The 27,306-nt window shown below is 42.1% G+C and overlaps 2 protein-coding genes across 14 annotated transcripts in view; one reads left to right on the top strand and one right to left on the bottom strand.

Annotated features, from left to right (window-relative positions):
* GFM2 (GTP dependent ribosome recycling factor mitochondrial 2) overlaps window positions 1-12,627 on the top strand; it is a 77,311-nt gene extending 64,684 nt beyond the window's left edge. For 9 of the 13 annotated variants that reach the window (XM_045999674.1, XM_045999667.1, XM_045999666.1 and 6 more), the window contains 2 exons: window positions 550-732; window positions 1,241-1,662. In XM_045999674.1, the coding sequence (XP_045855630.1) occupies window positions 550-732; window positions 1,241-1,378 (321 nt within the window). In that variant the 3' untranslated portion in view covers window positions 1,379-1,662. Of the gene's footprint in view, window positions 1-549; window positions 733-1,240; window positions 1,663-10,087; window positions 10,244-11,804 lie in introns of those variants that run through there. The other 4 variants (XM_045999672.1, XM_045999668.1, XM_045999670.1 and 1 more) reach the window with 4 other exon arrangements.
* HEXB (hexosaminidase subunit beta) lies at window positions 1,628-27,306 on the bottom strand. The gene is made up of 14 exons (XM_045999682.1): window positions 26,971-27,306; window positions 23,694-23,839; window positions 18,587-18,652; window positions 15,785-15,831; window positions 15,230-15,340; window positions 9,854-9,955; window positions 7,555-7,684; window positions 6,165-6,345; window positions 5,591-5,677; window positions 3,918-3,990; window positions 3,218-3,392; window positions 2,305-2,395; window positions 2,084-2,188; window positions 1,628-1,824 (listed from the first exon to the last, which is right to left on the bottom strand). Exons 1-14 carry the CDS (start codon window positions 27,189-27,191, stop codon window positions 1,776-1,778), a joined length of 1,584 nt encoding a protein of 527 aa, XP_045855638.1. The 5' UTR covers window positions 27,192-27,306; the 3' UTR covers window positions 1,628-1,775.

A 27,306-nucleotide genomic window follows, 5' to 3' on the forward strand; every position in this document is an offset into this window, starting at 1 on the left:
CTTATAGTGCTTGCATATGCCCTCCAAAACCCATTAACTGATTTGTCTGATGTAGTGATGGTCTGAAAGACTGTCTGATGGCGACTCCAGTTCATTTCGTCCCCTGCTCACTTGCCCCATGTGCTGCACTGGCTTTTTCCAGTTTGCATGTTATGTGCTTTGTCTTCTTGCCTTTTGTTGTGCTACCTGACTGTAGTACATTTCTTGATTTGCCCTCATGTGGACTCTATCTGTAGAAGGCACAGAACACATTGTTTCTGCAAGGAAGAAACACTTTGATTGAAAGGGGAAAACTATTTTATTTCATTGTATCTCTGTCCGTATGTTCATAGGTCCTCTCTGTAACCAAGCTTTACTAAGTACCTCCTTGCTGTGTACCTGAGTTCTTATATTAGCTTTATAGACCATTAAAGCAGCCTTATTATATCATTTTTGCTACAACTCTAGGCTTACAAGGACAGGGAACATTTATGTATTTTTTATGAATTTTTAATGGAAATTTGATTTCTAATTTAAGGAAGGAGGGTTAACACTGTTTAATTTCTTTAGGCTCTGAAGAAAGCTGATAAGCAAGTTTTAGAGCCCCTGATGAATCTCGAGGTGACAGTGATGGGAGATTACCTCAGCCCTGTCCTGGCAGATCTGGCACAAAGAAGAGGAACCATTCAGGAAATCCAGACTCGTCAGGAAAACAAAATTGTTATTGGATTTGTTCCCTTAGCAGAAATTATGGTAGGTACTTACTAACTGAAAAGTACCTTTCTTGAAGAAGATTATTTGAGAGACAGCAAGTGAACAGGAGCTGGCCGGGCTGGGGGAAGCAGACTCTCCACTGAGCAGACAGCCCATTGCAGGGCGGGATCCCAGGACTTGAGATCGTGATCTGAGCTGAAAGCAGGTGCTTACCAGAGTGAGCCACCTAGGTGCCCCGGAAAGTTTTTTTTTCTTGTTTAAATATTGGGGATATTTATGCTGAAGCAAAGTAGACAATCAGGGCTTTGGATTTAAACGTACAGATATTCAGGGGACGGTGGATCATGTCCATTCTTCACAAAGGTGGAGGTGTGCTGTACCATGCTGTGGCACCAGCCTCAATGGCCAGTTTTTTTCCCTTCCAAGCACTTACTAAAGGCTGAGTCCAGGGACTATATCTGATTATATATCCTGAAAACGGTGAAACGATAACAGCAGGTAGAGATACGGGAGGCTTAAATTTGCTAATGTAAATTATTTTGATTAGGGTTATTCAACTGTGCTTCGAACACTTACCTCTGGCTCAGCTACTTTTGCCTTAGAACTCTGTAACTATCAAGCCATGAACCCTCAAGACCAGGCGACACTGCTCGGCCGGAGAAGTGGCTTGAACCAAGTGCTGTAGGTCTTTGGAGACAACCTCACGGGCACCTTACCTACAACTGCATTTTCAGTAAGAAGAATTTTTATTGTTTTACTGAACTAGATAAACTGACAGTGGCCTTGCCGCTGCCTGTTCTGCTCTATATGAAGTTATGTATGTGAACTGTATTGTGAACTTCTAAAGTTACTGCTGTGGGATACACTGTGTTATCATAAGGTTTTCTGAGCTTCTTACACAATACTTACAAGCAAGTATTCTATAAAGTAGAGGTTCAGTCTTTAAAAAGATACTTTATTTAAAAACAATATGAAATCTCAATTTCCATGATTTCAAAATCAAGTTGAGTGTAGAACAGATTGCTGTAGGCTTTGTCCTCTCCTGTTTTCTTCTTTGTTTAAGCTCATTTTTTGTTTTGTACTCAGTATTCACAATATCCAGTAAAAAGAGGTTCTGCAGCTATTCCCCGTCTACAGAACAGATAAATTATGAATTAGAGATGTTTTAGATTGATGGAATTCTCCATTTTAAAGAACTTTAAGTCAGAATCACCCAAGTGGATTTAAAAGTTACATCAAAATTCAGTGCATTTATATATACACCTTTCCTACAAAAATCAGTGACTTAATTAGAAACTGTTAGGAGCTATAGGAGCTATACATTTCTGTTTACAGGGAAAAAAGTTAAAGGTCACTTGGACTTAGTGTCCTAGCTTTAAAAAGCTCTTACCTGGCCATCCTGCAGCGGTGAATGGTTAGTCTGTTGTAGGCATCTTCTATATCTTTGATGTTCTTTGGACTCCAGAGTCTCTCCCCAATGGCACTTGCCCGAGGCCTGCAAATTAAATTGCTTTGGTGAACATGTGGTTTAAATTTACATTTTCTTATATCTAAAGTTTATGCTGGGGGAAATTTCTAAAAAATTCCAATGCTGCCACTTAAATTCCATACCATAATCTTGGAGTGAGGTTAGTTGCATCCACATATTCTCCCCATAGACAAGCTTCTCCACCAATGACTAGTTCTTTCTGTTCTTGAGAACCTACATTAAAATCATTGAATTGATGTAAATGAAACAGTTGCTCAAAACTTTTACACAGAGGCAATAACTGGTTTCTCATTCCACCTTTACTGGAGGGCAACGTTTCTGTTGTGTGGTAGCGGAACCTTGGGAGATACTCATGCTTTTGGCACCAAAAAAGGGTAGCAAACTTTATTCCCAAGGTGCTTGTTAGCCTATTTTGACTTTTAGTTTTCCAAAAACTTACTTGGGTTCCAGAACCACTTTTCCCTCTGCTTGCCAGTGAACAGTGTGCCAGGGGAATACAAGTTGGAATACTAGTGACTGTCCCTTCCCGGTAGACCTCCAGTTTTGAAATACTTTTTAACACTAACATCCTTTTTCTTGAAGGAAATTTTGTAAAATCTGGTATGTATTATCAGTATTTATTATATAAGCTTTATTATAAGCTGGAAAAAGAACTGTTCTTCAGGAAGAAGGTCTGAGAGCCTAAAGCTCTACCATTCCTACTACCTCCTACCCCCATGGATGCAGACCCAAAGACCAACTGGACTATAGCCTTCCTTATGCCTTACAATGGAAAAGCCCATCAAAAGAGGATACAAGGTTACTGCAATCAAGAGTCTTTAAAATGTAGGGTGAGTAACAGTGCTCATCACCAGTGGAAACAGATAAAACCCAAGGACATCTACTTTTGAAGTTCTGGTTTCTTTCACGGTTTAACATGTACTGGAGCCTTTCTTTTTAAGTAAACAAAAGTGAGGATAGTGAATCAGTAATATCCTGGTGGGAGATTAGGGAAGAAAACGAACAAATCAAGGTAATGACGGGTGCTTCACTTACCATCAAAATCAAGAGGGTCCACTTCATAGAACTTTCTCCAATCTTGTCCGTAAGTAATCCAATCTAAGTACCAAGGAGCAGAGAGGATCATAGGGAAGCCAGCTGCTGTGACTTGAGCTTGTTTTTCAGGATACATTTCCTGTTTCCATACTTGAACAACTGTGCCTGGCTTAAGCTATTAAAGTTAAAAACAGTATGTATAATGAGGTCCCACAATTACAAATGACATTAAAAGTTGAAGCCATTGTAGCTAGGAAAACAACTCCCTACGATTCTTCAAAACACACACAATTTTCCTCTTCAGAGTTAGTACTAAATGTTACTGGTTACTAGCCCTTCCGGAAAGCTAATACTGGATTTGAAATTGTCATTTAACTGAGGGAAAATAAAAAGCATATAAATTGACAATTTAAACTACCTTTATACCAGTAAAGACTCATTCATTCTTGTTTGTTCTGCCCTTATGAAAAAAGAACTTCAAAGTACTCTAATATGTGACAAATAACGAGGTGGGTGGGGGGGGTGGGAGGGAGAGATGGAAAGGTGGCACTAGTTTTAGTATACAATTTGGCCCAAAGTTCAGACGTAAGCTAATTTCCCCATCATGTTGGCAAGAACATTATGAGGGTTCCTTCCTCCCAGCATGTTAAAATAGTAAGTCTCTCATATGAACAGAATCAGATGCAGTCCTCATACTTACCTTAACATGATCATCAAAAACCTCTTGCCAGACTATGGCTCCCTTGTTTATAGTTGAAACAATATACAAAAGCCTACCGTTGGGGGGAAGAAAAAGTTATTTCAGAGCATAAGCTTAACAATGTGTTTAAAGCATTAACAGTTTTCTATGAAGGACTGCAGTGTTGGGAGCTGCTTTTCACTACAGCACAGCTTTATAGCAGAACTTGCTACAGTTGGGTCCTGACCCAGTGTGGTTCCTTCTTTCCAGCACTTGGCTTCAGCATGTCACACGGGTTAAAAGTCATTTGCTGAATGAACATGCTAATAAGCGTGTTCCCCAGAGTGGAGAAGACATGGCAACTCACTGGGTAGAATACAAACCACAATCTCTGGTAGGGCATGGCTAGCTTAGAATAAACTGTAATTTAGCCTGTGGTATCAACTACACAGCGTTCAACAATTGCTAACACATAGTCTACAAATAGTTCCTTGTATTTAGACAATGCCGGGTATGCTGCAGGTGTAGAAAATTATAATGTACCACACAAAAGGGAAAACAGGAAAAGGCTAGAATCTGACCTTAATTCAGGAGTTGGCAAACTATAGCCTACAGCCTGTTTTTGTATAGCTCATTAGCTAAGAATGGTTTTCACACTTGTAAATATTGTTTAAAAAACAGTACTATGGGGGCGCCTGGGTGGCTCAGTGGGTTAAGCCGCTGCCTTCAGCTCAGGTCATGATCTCAGGGTCCTGGGATCGAGTCCCGCATCGGGCTCTCTGCTCAGCAGCGAGCCTGCTTCCCTCTCTCTCTCTGCCTGCCTCTCTGTCTACTTGTGATCTCTCTCTGTCAAATAAATAAATAAAATCTTTTAAAAAACAAAAAAAAAAAACAAAAAAAAACAAAACAGTACTATGCGGGGCACCTGGGTGGCTCAGTGGTTTAAGCCTCTGCCTTCGGCTCAGGTCATGATCTCAGGGTCCTGGGATCGAGCCCCACATCGGGCTCTCTGCTCCGCAAGGAGCCTGCTTCCTCCTCTCTCTGCCTGCCTCTCTGCCTAGTTATGATTTCTCTCTGTTAAATAAATGTTTAAAACAAAACAAAACAGTACTATGCAACCATGGGTCCCATGAAGCCTAAAATATTTACTATGGCCCTTAAAAAAAAGCTTACTTGTATACAACAGTACCATTCATTTCCAAGTCTATGTGTTTTCCAATATGGTAGCCACTAGCCTCATCCTGCTATTGAATACTTGAAACGTGGCTGATGTGACTAAGGAACTGAATTTACAGTTTTCTTCCTTTTAATTCAAATACATCCACATGCAGCTGTGGCTATCATACTGGACATCACAGAAACCAAGTAAATGTTCCTGGAGTTGACCAAAGGGAATGAAATCCACAGGCTGGACAGTGATAAAAACTTCACAGGGAAGCCAGGGGCTTTGAACTGAATCCTTTGAGCAGGTGAATGCTGACCTTCAACATTTATTACAAGTCTTAGTCATCACTTCATTGCTTTAAGGAAAGCAGCAGATACTGCTTCCTTCTGACACTTTGTACGATAAAGTATACAATATCTGCACTTTGACATGGAGTGGAGAGAAAATGAAAAGACAGTACTAAATAGCTAAACCTTTTACAAAAGGCACAGATGAAATATACATAGAAGTAGGCTTACAAGTAACTTACTTTTGAATATAGAAAGATTCCAGTCTTTGAAAATCTCTGCCAAAGCCCTTCTGCTTCATGAAATCTAAGACTTCTGGGTTGGACGCCCTTAAACAGAAACAGTGATTAAAATTGCATTGAAGGTTTGATAAACCCAAGGTCTTTAAAGCAGCATCTATCCCTAATTTCATTTGTGCAGACTTAAAACTATTAAACTTCATAGGGAGAAAATGAGCCTAAAAAACTTTATTATGAGTTATCCTAGTTTTCCACTACAGATAATTTTTTTTCCCGAAGCCGGTATCTAATGGAAATGGCTTTCCCTGTCTCATACCTCTCCCCTCTAAGGCTATTGGCACAGAGGATTTCTACTTGAAAAAAAATCTCTCTCACTTAATCGTTGCCCTTACCCCAAAGCTGCTGTTCTTCACCATAGTCTTTTCAATCTCCACTGTCTTGCACATCTTGATTCTCCTTCCTCAAAGCTGCCACTCGAGTTATGTTGCTGACTTAAAACCCTGCAAACAGAGATCTATCCCCCAATCTTCCCTTTTCACATGGAGACCTCTAAAAAAGGATTTTAAGAATGGCATACCAACATGTAAAGTCCACTTCATCGCCACCCAAGTGAACAAAGTGATCTGGAAACACCGTACCAACTTCTTTGAAAAACTGAGCCAGGAAGCAGTAAGTTGAATTCAGAATAGGGTTTATAGGTCCAAAGGTCCCAGACCGCTCCGGTCCATTGTAACATGGAGTCAGGAGGTTTTTCTGACCTGGAAGAAGTATTTTAATCACAGACATGGTTTTGGAAGTGATTATACTACTTTCTTTTGTTGAAGCTCTAAAAAGGGTAAGCACATCTGCTAAGAGTTACAATGGCAACTCCTTCCAAACAAGATGAGGAAGGAATTCTTTTCTTGAATCCTACTCCCTGTACCTCTTTTCTCCCTTTCCACTATTCTATTTCAGATATTTCAAATATTAGTAACTCCCAAATCTTTGGCTCACCCAGACCCTTTTTCTTGATCTTCGATCCTTATTTCAAATTTCCTGTTTAACACAGTCTCCGGGTAAGGGTGCTACTATTCTTCCCCTCTGTAACTTTTCCTTTTCCCAGAGTTGATCAGTTGCCAAGTTCTATGGATCGTATGTCCAGAATGTCTCTCAGTTCTGTACATTATTTTCCATTCTCATTGTTACCATTCTGATGTAGGACTTATTTCTTTCTCCTTCCAGTCTGTCATTTCCTCAGGTTTCCCTGAAGTGTGGTCCTCCTCATGTGAGGCTTCTTTCCTGTAACTTTCAGTGGTTTCCATGTGTCCTGGAGCCCACATTCCTCACCCAAGGCCCCTTACATTGTACTTCACCAGATTTCCCAATATTCTCCAAGTCCTCCCTGGTAATACTGAACAATTATAATGCGAGCTGCTGTGCTATGTGTTCTATATTCATTATTTAACCCTAAAATAAGTTACATGATAGTTACATTTTAGAGATGGGGAACCTAAGATGAGACACTCTAGAACTCGTTCAAGGTCACTCAGATTACAAAAGGCAAAAAGAGGATGCAAACCCAGGTGGTGTGGCTCCACTGCCAGTTCTTACCCACCCTATAGTGCGCACTGCTCTCGGCTGCACTACACTCGGTCAACTAATGCCTTTCCTGTTACTCCCTTTATCAGAAACACGAATACATTGTTTGAGCTCTCAAAAGCACTTGAAGTGTTCTTCTCATCCATGAAACCATTTCTTAAATTGACTTAGTATGCTCTACTTGTAATTTTTCTTTTAGCCCTTTGTTTTCATACTTTGGGCGGCGCCTGGCATAGTAACTTGCTCACAATAATTACTCAATTCCATCTGTCAACAGTGTTACCTTTGTGCAAACCATAGCTAAGCACAAAATGAATTAACACCAGGTTATAAAGGTGGAGGGACTCAGGTACTCATTCTCTGCAACTTAAAAAAAAGACACTCCTTACCTTTTCCCCAAGACTGTGTATGTCCAGGACTATCAAATTCTGGTAGGACTCGAATGCCTCGTAATCGGGCATATTCTATCACCGCACGGACATCATTTGGTGTATACACGTGAGACAAAGAATAGCTTCCCTATAAAAGCCATATTTAATAAAATGTATGGAATGTATCTGTCTACAACACTGTTAACAGTTCTGTTTGTACACTGGTATTGGATAGCTGATTTTTCTAGTATCACAATGTATTAAATAGTCTTATGTGATGTTGGAGGACTTTTTAAAATTCTTCTTTGATCCCATTTTATTTTCATTCATTCCTGAGTAAACTCTGCAGCCTATGTGGGGCTTGAACTCACAACCCCAGGATCAAGAGTTGCATGCTCTACTGACTGAGCCAGCCAGGCACCCCTGGAAGACTCATTTCAATTACTTATTTACTGTATCTTATCAGTAAGCCCTCAGCACACTGTCCGTTAATTCCGGATTTATGACTAGCTCCTCTTGCTTCAGGAACATCTACCATCATGTAACCATACAACAAAACAAACAAAATGTTTGACTCCAAAGTCAAACTTGTGGAAACTCTTGAGTATACTCTTCTTGTCAGTTTTAGAATAAAAATTAAAACACTATTACAAAGCTGAGCTGTCACCTTTCAAGGTCATTTTAATTACTATCAGCTTTAAAAATATCCCCAGACACGGGGCACCTGGGTGGCTCAGTGGGTTGGGCCTCTGCCTTCGGCTCAGGTCGTGATCCCAGAGTCCTGGGATCGAGTCCTGCATCGGGCTCTCTGCTTGGCAGGGGGCCTGCTTCCTCCTCTCTCTCTGCCTACTTGTGATCTCTCTCTCTCTCTCTTTCAAATAAATAAATAAATAAATAAAATCTTCAAAAAAAAAAAAAAAAATATCCCCAGACATGCTCTGATAATTTTTAAGATTACCCTCAATCCCTTTATAGGTCACTTAAAAAGTATGGGTTGTAACTACGGACAGACGTGTCAGTTAAAGGTGTTATTGTAGCATATTTCTCAAGGTATAAATAGATAAATATTACATGAAAATTATAAGCTGTATCTAATTTTATATGTAATATAACCTAAAATGTCTGATCCCATGACCCCAATCAAATTTATACGCAAGATCAGATCTAATTATGACATAGGAGACAAAAGAACAAACTAATTGATAGTAGAGAGATGCAAACAGCAAAACCCAGACTTTGGGAACTAGAAAAACGATTTAGTTTTAACAAAGATAAATTACAAAAAAAAAAAAAAAAAAAAAGTAAATGGCCTGGGATGGTCACCTATATATCAAAAGACAAGGAATGGACATACTAACTGACCATTATGTATGGAACTCACATGCATCTCATTGCAGGTAAGATTTTTTTCTTTAAGAAAAGGTAAAGCCACTTGGGAAAATGTAATGACTGGCTAGCTGGATAATTAATTTTTCAGCTGCAATAATATATTATGGGTTTTTTTAAATTGACCTTTTTACCAATGAGATAATGCTGTCTGGGATTTTCGTAAAAAAATAATGGTGCCAAGGGTGGGTGAGCACAGGTGATACAAGATTGGCCAAGTACTAATTACTGAAGCTGGATGACAAGGACTTGAAAGTCATTAATCTACTTCTGCATATGTTTGAGATTTTGTGTAATAAAGAGTAAAGCAAAAGCAAACAAAAACAGAGTGCCACTAACATTTCAACCTGTACTACATCATAACATTGGAAAAAGCTTGGGAGTGTGGACAAAGGACAACATTTACAGTCCTGGTTTTGTCTCAACTGCAATTTGGAATGAGGTCAGTAACTGCCTCTGTATTTATAGGGGGATTAAAAAAGATAACGTGAGGCTTGCTCCCGCCTCCACTGTTTCATAATACAGTTTATCTGAACCCTGCTGAGACAGCCACTTATTTTTTAAGGAGCTCTCATCTCTACAATTCTCTATATAGTTTTTCAGAGAAAAAGTCATTTATAGAATCCAATACAATTCTAGGCTACATGATAAAAATACCCAACTTTTATTAGCTGAGTGCTACGGGTCTCCTATATTAAGCTGCTTAAATTTTATTTGTGTAACTACTAGAGATTATTTACATTTACAATAACAATTATAAAAACAGTTTTATGGACCTACATTGCTAAGCTACAGTCTATTAAAGTTTTTAAACCATGAACATCTAACTTTTATACTTTAATTCTATCCATAAGAACATTTAAGCTGAAAACTTATGATGAAACCATACAAACATTTTTGAAGACAGGCTACAGTAACATTAATTACTCACTTTGTTGCTTAACTCAGGAAAAGCAACACTCTGGTAAGGGAAAGACTGGTCATCAACAATGTGCCAGTGGAGAACATTAAACTTATTAAAAGCCATGGCATCCTGCAAGCAAACATGTTAAAAAAAAATTATATATAATACACAGATGTAATATACAGATACAATACATACACAATCCAATTATCTACATTCAGGATCTTTTCTAACGTGTACTTCCTTTTAAATTTTTTTCAGCAGAGCAGGAATGCAGAAGAAGTATAAATCATTTATCTTATACACTTCATGTGGGTGGCACCTGGAAGGCTCAGTTGTTTAACATCTATCTTTGGCTCAGGTCATGATCCCAGGGTCCTGCGATCAAACCCCGGATCAGGCTCCTTGCACAGCGGGAAGCCTGCTTCTCTGTCTCCTGCTCCCTCTGCTTGTGTTCCCTCTTTTCACTGTCTGTCAAATAAATAAAATCTAAAAAAAAAAAAAAAAATTCCGAGATTTGAGTGCCATCCCTTCCTTTAGAAATGAAAGAAACCTGGTAAGAGTGCAGTACTCTCAAATTCTGGGGGAAACTGGTATCAATTTTATGTACATTCTGGAGGAATAAACAATGTAATACACAATACATAAGCCGACTATTTGACAAAGATTAAAAAAATAGTAAGAGAGGAAGACTGGTTTGCCATAGCAGATAACTAAAACTTCCCTTCTCCCTTCTCCATCATAAAGAAGCTTCCCTTCTCCATCAGGACTGAAAGGATTTGCTGATGAATTTGGGTAACAACTTACCTAACATGGAAATTATGCAAAGAAGTCCAAGTTTTTTAGTGGGTAATGGCAAGATTTTTACCATCAGAGGAGGGAGTTCCTCAGTAGAGACCATGGGCCTGCAAACTTTTTTCATAAAGGGCCCAAACCTAAATATCTTGGTTTCATGAGTTACATGGTTTCCATCACCATTGATCCTGTTGTCACAGAGCCAAACAAAATGGAAACAAATGGGCGTGGCTGTGGTCCAGGAGAACTTCATTAGCAAAGCCAGGTGACAAAGTGGATTTGGCCCTTGGGCTCTAATTTCCTCAACCCTTGATACTGATAATTTTAGTATATGTGCTGCCCAAGCGAGCACCTTTAATACTGATAAGATACAGAATTAGATAATGATATGAGGGTCATGTAGAAGATAGGGTAGGAAGATCCCAAGTTCATCTTGTCCCACTGACACACCAAGGTAATAGTTACATGTAGACAACTAACACTGAAGGCAGAATAGACCTTCCACGGTCCATCACAGAGAGATGACCACTGAAACAGCAGTGGAGATACGGTTGGAAACTAAAGCCCTGATGAGACCTAATCCCAAGCAGGAGGGACTCAGCTACACAGAGAAGTGAGACCCCACACCAGGCACTGGGGACATGCACTGGGGGGGTGAGTCTATTAAGATCCGGCTTTGAAAACCAGTGGGACTTTTAACCCACTGAGCCACCAGGCAAAGCCCCCCCACCCCCTGCCCAACATGGGCCAGAGGGCAACAGGAAACGAAGTCTGCCCTTAAGAAGCAAGCATAATATGGGGTGCCTGGGTGGCTCAGTGGGTTAAAGTCTCTGCCTTCAGCTCAGGTCATGATTCCAGGGTCCTGGGATTGAGCCCCACATCGGGCTCTCTGCTCGGCAGGGAGCCTGCTTCCCCCCCCCACCCCCCCACCTGCCTCTCTTCCTACTTGTGATCTCTGTGTCAAATAAAATAAAATCTTTAAGAAAAAAAAAAAAGCAAGCATAATAAACCGTAAGACACACCAACAAAGTAGCAGTTTGAGAAAAGCCTAGGGTATACTAAAGATTTATTTACTAATCTCAGAACTTGCACTAGAAGGGGAGAGATCTTTAGGAGGCTTCCCTAAGAATCAAAACGCTGGCAGGCACCATTTATTTCTCTTATTTCTCTTCTCCTCCCCCAGCCCAGATAGCTGAACACCTAACACTTCACCCACCTTGCCAGACCACATGCCCTGCCCCATTTAACCCACTGGCCTTGGCAAGTGTCCCTCCAAAGTGACTCCTATGTGGAGAGGAGGAGAACCCCATCTGCCAGCACACCTGCAATGGAGAAATCTAGCAGACGACATCTGTCAACATCCTGGCAGTTAACATTACCAGTACTGGAATAAGCACCGGGCCACCTGACAAGCATGGAGAAGAACATGGCATCACTTCTTATTCCTGCCCAAAGCTCGTGATCTGAAATCCAATCATGTAGAAAACAAATGGAGGTGTATTCTACAAAGTAATGGAGCCATACTCTTCCAAAATGTCATGGTTTTGTCAAGGAAAAATAAATGGTACCAAATTAAAGGTGGCTAAAGAGACATGACAAATAAATCCAACACCTGATACTGGACTGGACGCTGATGCAAACAACCGATGTAAGAACAACCGATGTAAGACGAATGAGGTCTGTAGAGCAGGTGATCACATGATGTCAATTTCCCGAGTTTTGATGGCTGTACTGTGGTTACTGAGGTAAGCAGTTGTAGGAAATGAAAAGGGAAATCTCAAGGGGTGTGGGACATTGTACGTGCAACTTGCTTATGTTTTAGAAACACATCTTTAAAAATAGAGGGGGAGGATAAGGCAAATGTTCAGTTTTGAAACTGGCATGTCTGGGTAAACAGTCTATGGGAGTTCTCAGCACTCTTAAGAGCTTTTCTTTAGGTTGGAAGTTACTTCAAAATAAAAAGAAAAAAACTTGTAACGCTAGAGAAATGAAAACCATCTGTACTGGCCGGAGAAGACAAACCGATAGACTGAGAGTTCAGAAAGGGACCCATGAATTTACAGGGAGTTAGTATTTGCTACTCATGGCACTGGGAGCAGGGGGGAAATGCTGCTGAGACTACAGGCTAACCATTTGGAAAATAAAGTATCACCCAGAACACAATGAAGTACATTCTAACTGAATCAAGAATTTTGTAGGAAAAGGTAGAAATTTTTTTTACGATTTTATTTATTTGTTAGAGAAAAACCAAGCAAGCACACAATCAGGGAGAGCAGCAGAGGCAGAAGGAGAAACAGGCTTCTGACGGAGCAGGGAGTCCAATTCAGGGCTCAATGCCGGGACCCTGGGATCATGACCTGAGCAGAAGGCAGACACCTAACCCACTGAGCCACTCAGGCACACCTAGAATATACTTTTTAAACATTGCATTTTTTAAAGTAATCTCTATAGCCAACATAGAGCTTGAACCCAGAACCCTAAGAGTCACATGCTCTACCAAATGAGCCAGCCAGATGCTCTGAAAGAGTATACTAAGAGAAAATCTGAGAGGTGATTTTTATATTTAAATCATCGTTCTGGAGTTTTCTCAGCTCACTTCCCAAGGCCAAAAATAATAAAGGATTAGATAGAAAAATATTATACTACATATAAAACTATTTATACTTCTACAGAAAAAGACACTAGTTTAAAAAACACATCTAGAAAGCTTCACTACAATACAGAATGGGTAAGCGTATAAAAACAAGCAAATACCAAAGTACCACTGACACACATATAAACAAATTAACACTGAAGAGCTCTTAAGTCAACAAGGAATCAACATTCCAGAGGATAAGACGGACACTGAAAATAAACTTGCCGCTTGCAATATAAAAAATACAAATAGCTAGTAAGTAAAAGAGGCTTCTATTCACTAAAAAAAATCACAGAAGTGCCCCGCTGGTGGCCACACATTCACTCATATGTCCGCTCTAAAAGGCCATCTGACACTAAGAACTAACTTACGATATCTGCCAAGATAAAATGTATCCTTCTTTAAGCCCAGAAACTGACTTGCAAGAATTTACACTCAGGAAATAATCCTGACAAGTGTACAAATACAAGAATACTTACTTCAGGGGCACCTGGGTGGCTCAGTGGGTCAAGCCTCTGCCTTCGGCTCAGGTCATGATCTCAGGGTCCTAGGATTGAGCCCCGCATCGGGCTCTCTGCTTGGCAGGGAGCCTGCTTCCTCCTCTCTCTCTCTGCCTGCCTCTCTGCCTACTTGTGATCTCTGTCTGTCAACTAAATAAAATCTGAAGAAAAAAAAAAAAAAGACTACTTACTCTACAGTACTGTTTGTGATAAGTTAACCTAGATGTCCATCAGCATGAGAACAGTTACATTCACATCATGCATCATGGTATATAATATGTAATATTCAACTGCTTAAAAAGATGGTACAGATCTCATAATTCTTTTTTTTTTTTAATGACTTTACTTATTTGACAGCGCACAAGCAGGGGAAGCAGCAGGCTCCCCAATGAACAGGGAGCCCGACATGGGGCTCAATCCCAGGACCCTGAGTACGTGACCTCAGCTGAAGGCAGAGGCTTAACGACTGAGCCACTCAGGCACCTCCAGACCTTATCGTTCCTTCCTTAGAAAGATGTCCATAACAAGTTTTTCTGAGGTAGCAAAAGTGCAATTCTATTTAAGTTCTTATTAATTTTTTTAATATTTTATTTATTTGACAGACAGAGATCATAAGTAGGCAGAGAGGCAGGCAGAAAGAGAGAGAGGAGGAAGCAGGCTCCCTGCTGAGCAGAGAGCCCGATGCGGGACTCGATCCCAGGACCCTGAGATAATGACCTGAGCCAAAGGCAGTTGCTTAACCAACTGAGCTACCCAAGTGCCCTCGATTTAAGTTTTTTAAAGAGTTATGCCATATGTGTTAATAGTTTCATTTTTAAGTATAAAATGAGATAAATGGGACATAGAAATTGATATCAACCTTTGGTAAAGACAAATAAGGGATTACCACAACAGCACAGCTACGTTCCAACTACTTACACTAAGCATTCCTTTCTTTCATGAAAGTGATAATAATGTCTTTTAAAGAAAAAAACTCAGGGTATTAGCGCAAATGCAAAAACTACTTTTTAATAAGACACTGTGCATAAGTGACCAAGTGAAGGTGCAGAAAAATAGAGGAGGAAAACCTCCATAGCCCTACAAACTGGTGGTGACTGTGGGGATGAACCAATAAGTGGACAGGAGAAAAGAGTTCCTGTCAACCTCCACCCCAGCTCCCACCATCTGAAGTCATATATTCCTTTGAAACAGCTCCCTAGGGATAAAGCAGCTTCCAACCTCCTTTCTATGCCACTTTAAGCAAATTAAATGGAGATCAGATCAACATTAAAAGACACTAACTTTCTCAACTGAGGAAGGAGATTTTCCAAGGGAGGCAGGAAAAGAAAGCTCAGTGCTTTACTATATGACAAACCACCACCCCTTCCTGCCATGTTCCAACTTACAAAACGGTGTCAAGAACCCGTGTAAAGAAACACCATAAAAGGACACGGCTTCAGCAGAGACAATGGGGAAAATAAAATAATTACCTACCAGAGTTTTAAGTATACTCTTAATGGGCAGGAAGTGTCTAGCTGTATCAATTAAAATTCCTCTGTGTGGAAACCGTGGAGAATCAATAATGTTGGCCTCATTGATGGTGAACTAGAAAAAAAAAAGAAGTGATTTATTTTTAGAATTTTTCTCTTGACTTGAGCTCAGTGAAGACTGTATCTATACAAGTACTGCATAAAAGATTTAGAAGTGTGAAATTTTTTTTTTTTTTTAAAGATTTTATTTATTTATTTGACAGAGAAAGAGATCACAAGTAGGCAGAGAGGCAGGCAGAGAGAGAGGAGGAAGCAGGCTCCCCGCGGAGCAGAGAGCCCGATGTGGGGCTCGATCCCAGGACCCTGAGATCATGACCTGAGCCGAAGGCAGCGGCTTAATCCACTGAGCCACCCAGGCGCCCCAGAAGTGTGAAATTTTTACCAGAGAAGCTAAACATTTGGAAAGAACAAACATTCAAGAACCAAGTAAGTAGCTAAAAACTTTACATTTTTCTTGTAGTAATCCAACAATTTTTAGTGACATAATAATCATACTTACAGTCCCATAAGAATCTTGATAAATTAATTGGCTAAAGGTCTCTAAACCTAGGAAGAATAAAATTTATAATTTATTGCATTAATTTATGTGACAGATTGAGTGAATAAAAGTCACGTTATGCAAATGTACACCCATAACCAGAAAAGGCAAATAAAACTAAATACAATTTCACACCTATACCCTCTAACATATTTTCTAAAATCAAAGCTCAGTTTTTATTATTTTTGTTTTTTTTTTTAAAGATTTTATTTACTCATTTGACAGAGAGAAGAAAAGAGTACGAACAGGGGGAGTGGCAGGCAGAGGGAGAGGGAGAAGCAGACTCCCTGCTGACCAGGGAGCCTAATGTAGGATTTGATCTCAGGACCCTGGGATCATGAGCTTAGCTGATGGCAGATGCTTAACCAATTGAGCCATCCAGGCACCCCCAAAACTCAGTTAAAAAAAAAAAATCCCTGTTGCCATCTCATTAAATGCTTTACTTCACTGTACCCACACACTGGGTTTTGTCTGAACAAGAACACAAAAATGAATAGTGATTTAATACAACAAAATACTAGTTACTTAATAAATTAATAGCATTATAAAGAAGAATTTTTATGATAAAATACAGTAACTTTAGAAGGTACATAAAGTTAACAGAGAGGAGAAAAAGTCCGAAACCATCATGAACCTGTATTAAGGGCCCAAAACTTTAAAATGTTTTACTCATAGCTGTAAAGACTATCTCCTGAACATTTTCACTCAAGTGGATTATTTCCTTAATACACTATATTAAAAGCCAATTCCTCTAGCTGCCCTTGACTTTACCATAATTTTTTTTCTTAAAAGCTTTTAATTTTTCATGGATCTCTGCACCCAACACGGAGCTCAAACCCACAACCCCAAAAATCAAGAGTCACATGCTCCAGCGACGGAGCCAGGCAGGCACACAACTTTACCCTAATTCATCATTCTAGCTCACAGTGAAAATTTCAACCTAATAGTCCAAAGTCAGAAAGGAAAGAGGAGACATACTGATGCCATGGAAGTAAAAAGGATCATCAGAAACAACCATGTGCAATTATAAGCCAGAAGATTTGACAATCTAGAAGAAATGGATCAATTCCAAGAAACATATATCCTACTAAAACTGAATCACGAAGAAATTAAAAAAAAAAAACAAAAAACTGAAAAGACTGCTTACTAGTAAGGAGACTGAATCATTAATCCAAAACCTTTCGACAGACAAAAGTCCAGGACCAGGCTTCAGAGGTGAATTCTACTACACGTTCAAAGAATTTACCAATTCTTCTCAAACTTTAAAAAAAAAAAAAAAAAAAAAAAAAAAGAGGAGGCAATACTTTCAAACTCATTTTACAATGCTGGCATTACCCCAATACCAAAAACAGGTAAGAAAGGAACAAAGAAAATTACTGCCCAATATCCCTGAGGAACATGAATACAAAATCCTCAACAAAGGCTGAGGCGGGGCACCTGGGTAGCACTCAACCTGAACCAAATCCAAGGCCTCCTTTATTTTTAATTACTGTAACCAGTTAGCTCACATTAAAATATATATATATATATATATATATATATTTTTAAACCCTACTATTTGGAAGTCAGTGGAACAATATCTCATCAAATTAGAGGAAGTAAAAGAAGCTTCTGAACGGGAAAATAAATGTTCCCAATACCCAAACTTTGTTCCAACTCTGAAATTCAGAAAAAGCTTTTAGGGTTTCTCTCTGCCTATCGCCTCTAACCCCTCTAGGTATGTATTTAACACTGTTCCTGTAAACGTGGTTATGTTTCTGAATCCACAGGAATTTAAAATGGTGGAAGGGGGGCGCCTGGGTGGCTCAGTGGTTTAAGCTGCTGCCTTCGGCTCGGGTCATGATCTCAGGGTCTTGGGATCGAGTCCCACATCTGGCTCTCTGCTCAGCAGGGAGCCTGCTTCCCTCTCACTCTCTCTGTCTGCCTCTCTGCCTACTTATTATCTCTCTCTGTCAAATAAATAAATAAAATCTTAAAAAAAAAAAAATGGTGGAAGGGCCCTCTCCCTCCTCCCACTGTTAAGAGTGTTTATGTGGTTGACTGTGCCTCACCACGACTTTCATGATCAAGTGATTCCTGGCCAAAAAACAAAAGCAGAATCATCCTGTCCCCCCCAGTGGGTTCAGATGAAAACTGGTAATAAAATCAGAAACAATCCCAAAAGGAGACACTGGAGAAGAACCAAGAAGACTGTGTAAGGAGTCACATAGGAGATGAGATGGCACAGTTATTTACGCTGTATGGAGATCACTAGGGTCTCACTGTATTAAGCTGGAAACTTCACCATTAGCTGGAGGATATGTTTTATTGCGAAAGTTATTTTTCTCTGTTTCTATGCTTCTGCATTAGCAGGTTTAGCAATAAATCTGAGACATTCTGCTTGTAAGTAAATACATTTTTTAAACGAGGGGAGAGAGATACTTGCTTCTGAGGGTGACAAGAAATGACAGTGAAACAGATTGGAAAGAAATGCCCTCCTCCGAGCAGGCCGAGGCATTTATAGCTCCGTCCACATTACAGTCCCAAGAGCATGAATGAATTACATTCATGCATAAATATGGTAACGTCCAAGCACTTTTCCAAAAGTCAAACGATCTTTCTCGCATGCTTTAAGTGTACATGTGTGATGGAAATAATTTTGGAAACACCTGACAAACCATCTGTGAAGGGCCCAAGGAAACAAACTTTTGCTGTGCTTGATTTCCCAAAGCACCAAACGGAGATATTTCTTTACTAGAAAATAACAAACTATATATAACTTACCTCGTAATACTCCCCAAACTCTGTTGGCCTTGAGAAAAGCCACTGGTCCTGCCACAGCTAACGAATCTGCATTGGGGCGGTGGGGCGGAGAGTTTGTTAATCCCTCAATCACACAACAACATATTTCTTAAACATATAATTGATATTTCTGGAGCATTCCTTTCTCCTGAGCTCCAGGCTTATTTCTCCAACTCCTCCTGTACATCTTCACAGATATATCCTGTGGATTCCTACAACCCACAAGCCCAAAGCCGAGCTCCTCCCTCCTTCCTGCCGCACGCTGTCCCTGCCTGTCCCCACTGCGCCTCATCTCTGCGGGGCACAGCAGTGCCCTCCAACCAGGAAAGCTGCTCAAGTCAAGAATCTGGGTGTCATCTCCACAATTCCTCACTTTCCTTCAGGTGCATTATTGTCTCCACTGCCCCTCAACAGAGTAAGTTCCTACTTCAGCTATGATTTTAAATTCAAAGGGCAAACATTCCTCAGTTCTGTAATTCCTTGTGAAGCCTCAAGGAGCATTCACATCTTCCACTCCACCTAAGGCCAAGTGTTATCTCTACTCTTTCTCTTCTACTTCTACGCTTCTCTACTTGCTTTGTACCCACCTTTCCCCACTATCCTCCTAAATCTCCCTTAAGATTCACCTCCTAACTCACTGTAGCTGAACTGAGCTGTGCCCCACTCAATAAAAGGTCCACACCCAGCTCCAGGTGGCTGCTTCTGGGCCAAGGGGGAACACTGATCTTTCAATGTTCTAAATCACACTCTCCCTAATGCGGCACCAACAGTCCTTGTAGACTTTTGGAGAGGATTAGAATGGAGACAACCACAAATAAAGTAAAGCACCAGACAGTACAGAGACTGGAAGCTAAAAGGGCATGCCAGACGTGGGCTCTGCTGTAGTACAGACACTAGGGCAGCAGGTTAATGGCCCGTGGCCTATGTGGACCACACCATCGCCCTCCACCACCACTGCCCACACTGGCACCCAAGAGCAGGCTACAGGTCGGGGAAGGAGCTCTAGCAACAGCCAACAATCACATAACCTTCTCAGGTGACAGTCTTCTGACTAGCAGCCCTTTCCATGAGAAGACCGCAGTGCTGAGTTACCAAAAGGCCAGGCTAAGCCAGGGACTGCTGTTTTGAGTACAATCTAATCATGTTTCCTCTCCAGCTCTATTAAGTTCCTAGCCACCAGACTCACTGGCTGCTGTTTAAAACTTATTTATTTATTTAATTTATTTATTTATTTGTTTGTTTGTTTGTTTGACAGAGAGAGATCACAAGTAGACAGAGAGGCAGACAGAGAGAGATCACAAGTAGACAGAGAGGCAGGCAGAGAGAGAGGGAGGGAAGCAGGCTCACTGCCGAGCAGAGAGCCCGATGCGGGACTCGATCCCAGGACCCTGAGATCATGACCCGAGCCAAAGGCAGCGGCTCAACCCACTGAGCCACCCGATTTGATGGAGCACGAGCACAAGAGCAGGAGGAGCTGTAGGCAGAGGGAGAAGCAGACTCCCCGCTGAGCAGGGAGCTGGATATGGGGCTCCATCCCAAGGACCCTGGGATCATGACCTGAGCTGAAGGCAAATGCTTAAGCCATTGAGCCACCCAGATGTGCTAAAAACATTTTTTTAATGCATCATAGTTTTCAGAGCTCCAGGAAATAGTTTTAAAACACAAAAAAATCACCTAAACACATCAATACATTGCATGTACTCAACATCATTATTTTCCAGGAGCTGCTTGGACTCCACTCAATGCAAAAACCACGAAGAAAAAGCAGTGAAAAGGAGATTTTGTTTTCTAAACGTATGAACACCTAAGCTGTAGAATTTCAATTTTTTTTTAAGGATTTTTTTTTTTTTTTAATTTATTTGACAGAGAGAGGGAAAGCACAAGCAAGGGGAGTGCTGGGCCAAGAGAGAGGGAGAAGCAGACTCCTGGTAGAGCAGAGAGCCAGATGCGGTGCTTGATCCACAGACCCTGGGATCATGACCTGATCTGAAGGCAGAGGCTTAACCCACTGAGCCACCCAGGTGCCCCAGAATTCCAATTTTTTTTTTTTTTTTAAAGATTTTATTTATTTATTTGACAGGCAGAGATCACAAGTAGGCAGAGAGGCAGGCAGAGAGAGAGAGAGGAAGCAGGCTCCGTGCTGAGCAGAGGAGTCCGATGCGGGGCTCGATCCCAAGACCCTGGGATCATGACCTGAGCTGAAGGCAGAGGCCTTAACCCCCTGAGCCACCCAGGTGCCCCCAGAATTCCAATTTTTAATTCAAAACCGAACTATTGGTGTTAACAGTGATTACCCTCCCTGATGTGGGATCAGAGTGGCATCTTGGACTTCTCAGTTATCCCTTTCTGCTTTTTGCACTGTAACTATTTTGTCTTCAAGAGTGTACATACAGATAAACATCAATAAATGATTCTTTAAAAATAAAACAGATTGGGGGATGCCTGGGTGGCTCAGTCGGTTGGGCCACTGCCTTTGGCTCAGGTCATGGTCCCAGGGTTCTGGGATCGAGTCCCGAATTGGGCTCCTTGCTCAGCGGGGAGCCTGCTTCCCCCTCTGCTTACTTGTGTGCTCCCTCTCTCTCTGAAATAAATAAAATCTTTTAAAACAATGATAATAAATAAATAAATAAATAAAACAGACTGGGCACCTGGGTGGCTCAGTTGGTTAAGCATCTGCCTTCAGCTCAGGTCACGATCCCAGAGACCTGGGATCGAGACCCACCATCTGGTTCCCTGCTTCTAGTGAAGCCAGCTTCTCCCTCTGCCTCTCTCGAATAAACAAAATCTTAAAAAGTAAAATCAAATAAAAATAAAATAGATAAGGTTAACATCACTTTTGAGATGCCCACTCAATTCCCTCTATTTTGGTCAGTAAAAACACACTTACCAGACCTTCCCCGGGCATTTACATACACGTATGTATAACAAAAGTAGTCCTGCCATATACGTGTGTTCCTGTGTATGTCCTGATCCACAAACAGTACCCTACTTCTCATATGCCCCACGCCCACCTCCACGGTTTATCTCGGCAAGCTCTCCAGGCTGTTCTCTCACTCGGCCTCTTTGTTCTTCCCTCTAGTACAGCATTCTTCAGCACCCACGGACAAGATACACGAAGTCATTCTTGTACTGATGAACATGTGGTTTTGTTTATAACTCTTCACTATGACAGGCAAGCTGCATCAAACAGCCTTGTTATACGTAATTAATTCTCTACAGTAGACACTAGTTCACTTCCGGTTCAAGGGCATATATATTTTCCCTTTTAATACATAATACTGTGGCACTTGTCACTTTCTTCAACATTTTCTCACACTCCGGAACAGTCAGTATCATTCCATCATTACAACAGCTGATTCATTTTCTCATCATCATCTTCATTATTGAGTTCAAAACCGAAGACTAGTTTCTCCTTCAACCAGAAAATTTCAGTCAGCTTGTCCTAAGAAGCCTCCCCTTCAGAATAAAGGTTTGCAAAGCTGAATGGATGACAAACTATACCTCTTCAGTCTCAAAACACAGCCATTTTCTGGAATTTACAATATGTCATCAGTATTGCTAACAGACGGCAAAGATTCGTTGGCAAGTTAATGACCACTTCCATCTCAATTCATATTGCAAAACCTAATTCATGAAGTGTGTGAGTGCTGTCGACTGAAATCACATATCTGACGGTCACAGATAATCCTGTTTATCTTCTAAGAACAGCTAGAGAATTGAAGAGAAATGAACTTACTTTCCAGCGATGCAGAAGAAATCTGATCTAGGGGTGCCCGGGTGGCTCATTCGTTAAGCATCTACCTTTGGCTCAGGTCATGATCCCAGGGTCCTGGGATCGAGCCCCACATCGGGCTCCCTGCTCGGCAGGAAGCCTGCTTCTCCCTCTCCTGCTCCCCCTGCTTGTGTTCCCTCTCTTGCTGTGTCTCCCTCTGTCGAAGAAAGGAAAGAAGGAAGGGAAGGAAGGAAGTAAGGAAAGAAAGGTATCTGATCTACACTCAGAATGAAGAGATGAACCTAACTATAAAGCAGTCTGAGGACACAGGAGTCACTCTTCTCTTAGATATGGGGTAGCCCCTCTATCCTTACACTCTGCTCCCCTGTCTGTACTTACCCTAGCATCTACGTCCTCACATTGCTCCCCTTGGTTCCTTGCTGTAATTCCACAATCTTCCCAGTCATTAGGCCCTATGAAAACAGCCTGCCCAACTGCTTCCTTCCAAAACAATTGGGAAAAACCCCAAACATTTTAGGCAACAAAAATATATATCTAAATAGTGATTGCACTGTAAAATGAACAATTCCACCCCACTCCCGGTTCTGCATTATCTCCGTGTCAAATTAGATTATAAATAGAGATCACAGATATAAGCAGAGATTGATTCTCAAAATAAAAGTTAAGAAATTATCAAGATGTCAAAAAAAAGGGGGGGATTAGCAAAGTACATTATTGCACTAAAAATGATGTCACTGGAAAGTACTTAATACATGTTTATAATGTTAGGCCAAAAAGCAGACTACAAAAGCCACATGGACAGTATTACACCATTTTCATGTCATTTTTATATGTTTATGCTTATACCTGTGTATATTTCAATGTTTAACTTCTTAAAAAACAACACATCTGAAATCATAGTGATTGACTGAGTGCTGGGGTTATGATGATTTCTTTCCTCCTCTTCACTTACTGTACAGATTTTCCACAATGACTATGAATTACTTTTTTTTTTAAGGTTTTATTTATTTATTTGACAGAGGACAAGAGATCACAAGTAGGCAGAGAGGCAGGCAGAGAGAGAGAGAAGGGAGGAAGCAGACTCCCCGCTGAGCAGAGAGCCTGATGCGGGGCTCAATCCCAGGACCCTGAGATCATGACCTGAGCCGAAGGCAGAGGCTTTAACCCACTGAGCCACCCAGGCGCCCTATGTATTATTTTTATTATCAGACTTTAATGATAATTTTTTAAAAATCAAACTTATAAACTCACTGACCAAGAACTCAAAATAGTTCACGGCATGGAACCGATTTGTGGCACATAAGCCCCTCACAAGCAGCTTAGAACATGATACACTCACATTGCACAGGTACTCACAGGACTCATCTGAAGTGATATTGGGGTAAAGATTACACTCCGATTCCAGGACAACTGAGACGAGAAGTTGCTTTAACTCCACTGCGCTATTACGTTTAGGACGGCCAAGCTGCGACTTTTTGAGATCAAAAATATAGTCATGGTATCTGTGTGAGAAATAAATGCAAATTTTTAAAGCACTGCAGCCAAGTTTCAGATACACGTGTGGCTGTGGACATTGCAGCTGACTCCTCCCATCCATGCTACCCAGTACTGGTCCAACGAGAGGCTCTCACCCCAAGCTGCACATTACAATTTCTGGGGGAGCGTTCTGAAAATACTTATGTCCAGACCATCAGAATTAGAATCTCTGCGAGTAGGATACAGTCACAGGAACTTTGGAAGTTATGACCCCTACACTTCCAAGTGCCTCATACGAAATTGCTGTTAAGAACCAGTAATCAAACCAGTAATGGTAATCCCATCACTCTTCGGTATGCAAGCCAATTCATTATAACCAGCGACGGAGGTGGGGCGTCAGGGGTGGTGGTGGCAGGAAGTTTCCTACACTAAGTGTGCGACAAGAGTCCCATTTCTCAGTACGGGATACCTGTACAGTTGCAGCCACACTAAAGGTGGCAGAAATAGAAAGGGTATGGATTCCCTAATGATACTGTTGAATGCCTTAGTCAGCTAGAATCCTCCCTGATTTTGGACTTCAAGTGTGAGATAATAGGTGTTGTTATTGCTTGAGCTTGACGAGTCAGAGTTCCTCCGTCCAACAAAGTATCCTAGTTATTGCACACCCCCCTCCCAAAAAAAGGCCATGGAATTCTCGATAGGGCCTTGAAAATTTAGCTTCTGCTGATACCCAAATACCACAGAAATGGGATATTAAAACATTTAAAGGTGCTCAAGGACCAGACTTCAAAGCAGCTAACATTTTAGGTTTTGGTAAGCCAGAGATTGTGTATGCCACTTAAGTGTAAGAACATCTGGTGTGCTTCCAGAAAATTAAGGAGAACTAGTTAAGTTCCAGTAAGTTTGGAAGCATGTGGAAGTTAACGAGTCAGAGAGTGGAATGAAGGTGCTGAGAGCCCCTTCCATGGGAAAACCTCAGTAGATTCAGAAGCAAATTAAGATCAATGAATTGTAAACTTAGAAATAGTTAAGATGGTCAATTTAATTTTATGTGTATTTTACCACTCTTAAATAAATTTTTTAAAAGGAAATTAAAATTGCCAGCAGCTCTGAGATCTGAGTTAGGTGCTGGCTTGTCCCAAATATGGAAAAGCTTGGTCCTGGATATTGAAACTCCAACAGAAAACTCAAAGGGTTCTAAAGCAGTGGTGTCCAAAGGTTAATTTTGCCTTTCAGGAACGGAGGGCGTGCAGCTTTTTGTTCAGAGAAAACAAATGAGTGACTAGCATGTGATGGACCTCATACTACAAGTTGAGGAAGTTGTCACATCTGACCGAGCTCTCTGCTTCCAAAATGCATACTATTTCAACGCAAGGTTTATGATATAAGCTGGGCACTTCAAAGATAGGAGCCCCTGATTCTCAACAATCTAGGGCCTACACTGTGTGTGCTCCCGACCACTGAGAGCCTTTGGAACACCCCCATCATCTCTACGTTCTACCAACCACACTGCACTTTTACTCTGAAATAAATACCCTTGTCAGTTCCTAGAACGCTCACCTGCATGCCTTCAAGTCTTAGCCATAGGGCTAAAGTTTTATAACCTGCTTCCTAACAAGGTAGAGTATAATTAACAACAGCTGCCTCACATACCAGGCATGAATTAGGCCAACTCCAGATAATCACCTGCACTGCCTCAAAATGCCTAGCCTTGTTTTGAAACCATCTCACACCTGACTCAAGTCCTGGTTATCCAACTACCACCAACTCATCTTCCCTGCTTGCTTGCCATACTCCTAGCAGTCCTTTCAAGCCTATTACCAAGTCGTTTTCTACTAACAGTATGGCACAGAAGGAAAATAGTTTTACCAACTGAGTCCCAAAGCCAAGATTTCCTAGCCATGATTTTCCCTTAAGATGACCTTCGTGTACTTCTTCCTCCTCAATATCCCAAAGCAACCAACCACCTTGGCTTTACTCCCTCACACCGACTAGCCACTCTGACCAGTTTAGCAGATTCAGTACCAAAGGCTTACTAGAGTATACATCTAAAATGAGGGTAACACTATCTACTCAGTTGCAGGAAAGTGAAGGAGACAAAGAAGCCACCCTGCGACTCTTTAGCTTATGCTCCAGGTCCATCTGGGGCCAGCAGGTGTTAAGCTGGACACACACACACACCCCACCCCACCCCCACCAGGTGTCTGCTGTTCTGCAGGCAAAATTAAGCTATGATGCCCACCGGACACAGAGAGACAAACATCTGGGGGAATAAAGCAGCAGTACAGCCAGCACCGAACGACACTCGTCTCCAGCATTATAGGCCTTCAGGACCAGCAGACAGGGGTCTCACAGTGCGGCGACGCCACAGGCAAGCCGAAACACCTTCCCAAGAGCTATCTGCCTCGTATTTGGTGTGGTCAGCAAAGCCAGGACGTGGGCTGCCTCCGCGTTACGGAATTCACCCTGTCTGTGGCCAAAGGGGTTCCAGACGTGGAAATGTGGGGTGCTCCGGGGCTAAACGGCAAGCTGCTGGGGCCAGCACGTGACCTGCCCGCCGCGAAATGCAAAGCTTACTGCGGCACAGGGATCATATCTAAGTAATTAGATGAAGACGGCGAACATTTCGTATGAAACAGATTGGGGGAGTTTGGGGCAACGCTCCAGCCTGAGCACCTCCTGAACTGTTACCAGATTTGGCGAGTGCGGTGGAGAGGTGGCCTTTACATGGCAACCCATCCGGGAATCCTGGTCCCAAGCTTTAAGCACTCATCCTTTTCCTGGAATTTCCTTCAAAAAGGAAGCTGCCACCCCCAACCCTCTCCATCCGCCCTCCTCTCCCCTCCAAGGAGAACACAGCCACGGATTCCGAACAACCTACCCCCTCCCCTCAGTACTCTGCACGCAAACAGGGCTCTCGAGCGCCCAGAACGTCCCTTAGGAGGGAGGAGGGGGAGGGGAAGAGCTTGGGTTTCAGCACCCGTGTGTCCGAGCCGGCTCTCCCACCTTCTAGACCTGCCACTCTGGTCAGGTCCCTGGCCGGTCGGGGCTGTTTCCTCATCGGAGAAACGGGGATAAGAGCGCGCCCCTGACTTCGCTCCCCGCGCCCGCACAGCCCCCCCGGGGGTCCGCCCGGCCGCGCGCGGGGAGCGCTCACCGCCGGAATGCTTCTTGCAGGAGGGAGCAGGAGGGGCCCGCGGTGGACGAAGGGTCGTAGGAAAAGGTGAAGTTCTCGCGGGAGACGACCAGCAGGCGCGGAGACATCTTCACCGAGAGCGGCATAGGCCACAGGGTCGGGCCGGGGACGGCGAAGGAGCGCGGGGCCAGCGCCGCCAGCAGCGCCAGCAGCGCCGGGAGCCCCAGCCCGCGGTGCTCCATGGCCGCCCGCTGCTCTGTAGGCCCGGGTGTGCGCGAGCAGCAGGCTGCACACCTGGCCTCCCCCGCGACAGCGAGGAGGAAGTGCGGAGCGGCGGGGTGGGGGAGTCAGCTGACG

The sequence above is a fragment of the Meles meles genome, chromosome 3 (genome assembly GCF_922984935.1).
Source record: "Meles meles chromosome 3, mMelMel3.1 paternal haplotype, whole genome shotgun sequence".
NCBI lineage: Eukaryota > Metazoa > Chordata > Mammalia > Carnivora > Mustelidae > Meles > Meles meles.

Excerpts from the sequence above, each read along its gene's own strand:
- HEXB (XM_045999682.1), bottom strand. The coding sequence starts at position 27,191 with ATGGAGCACCGCGGGCTGGGGCTCCCGGCGCTGCTGGCGCTGCTGGCG. Across the intron at positions 2,396-3,217 it reads GGACCCTCTTGATTTTGATG|GTTCTCAAGAACAGAAAGAA; the intron begins GTAAGTGAAGCA and ends ATTTTAATGTAG. Across the intron at positions 1,825-2,083 it reads CACCGCTGCAGGATGGCCAG|ACGGGGAATAGCTGCAGAAC; the intron begins GTAAGAGCTTTT and ends TCTGTTCTGTAG.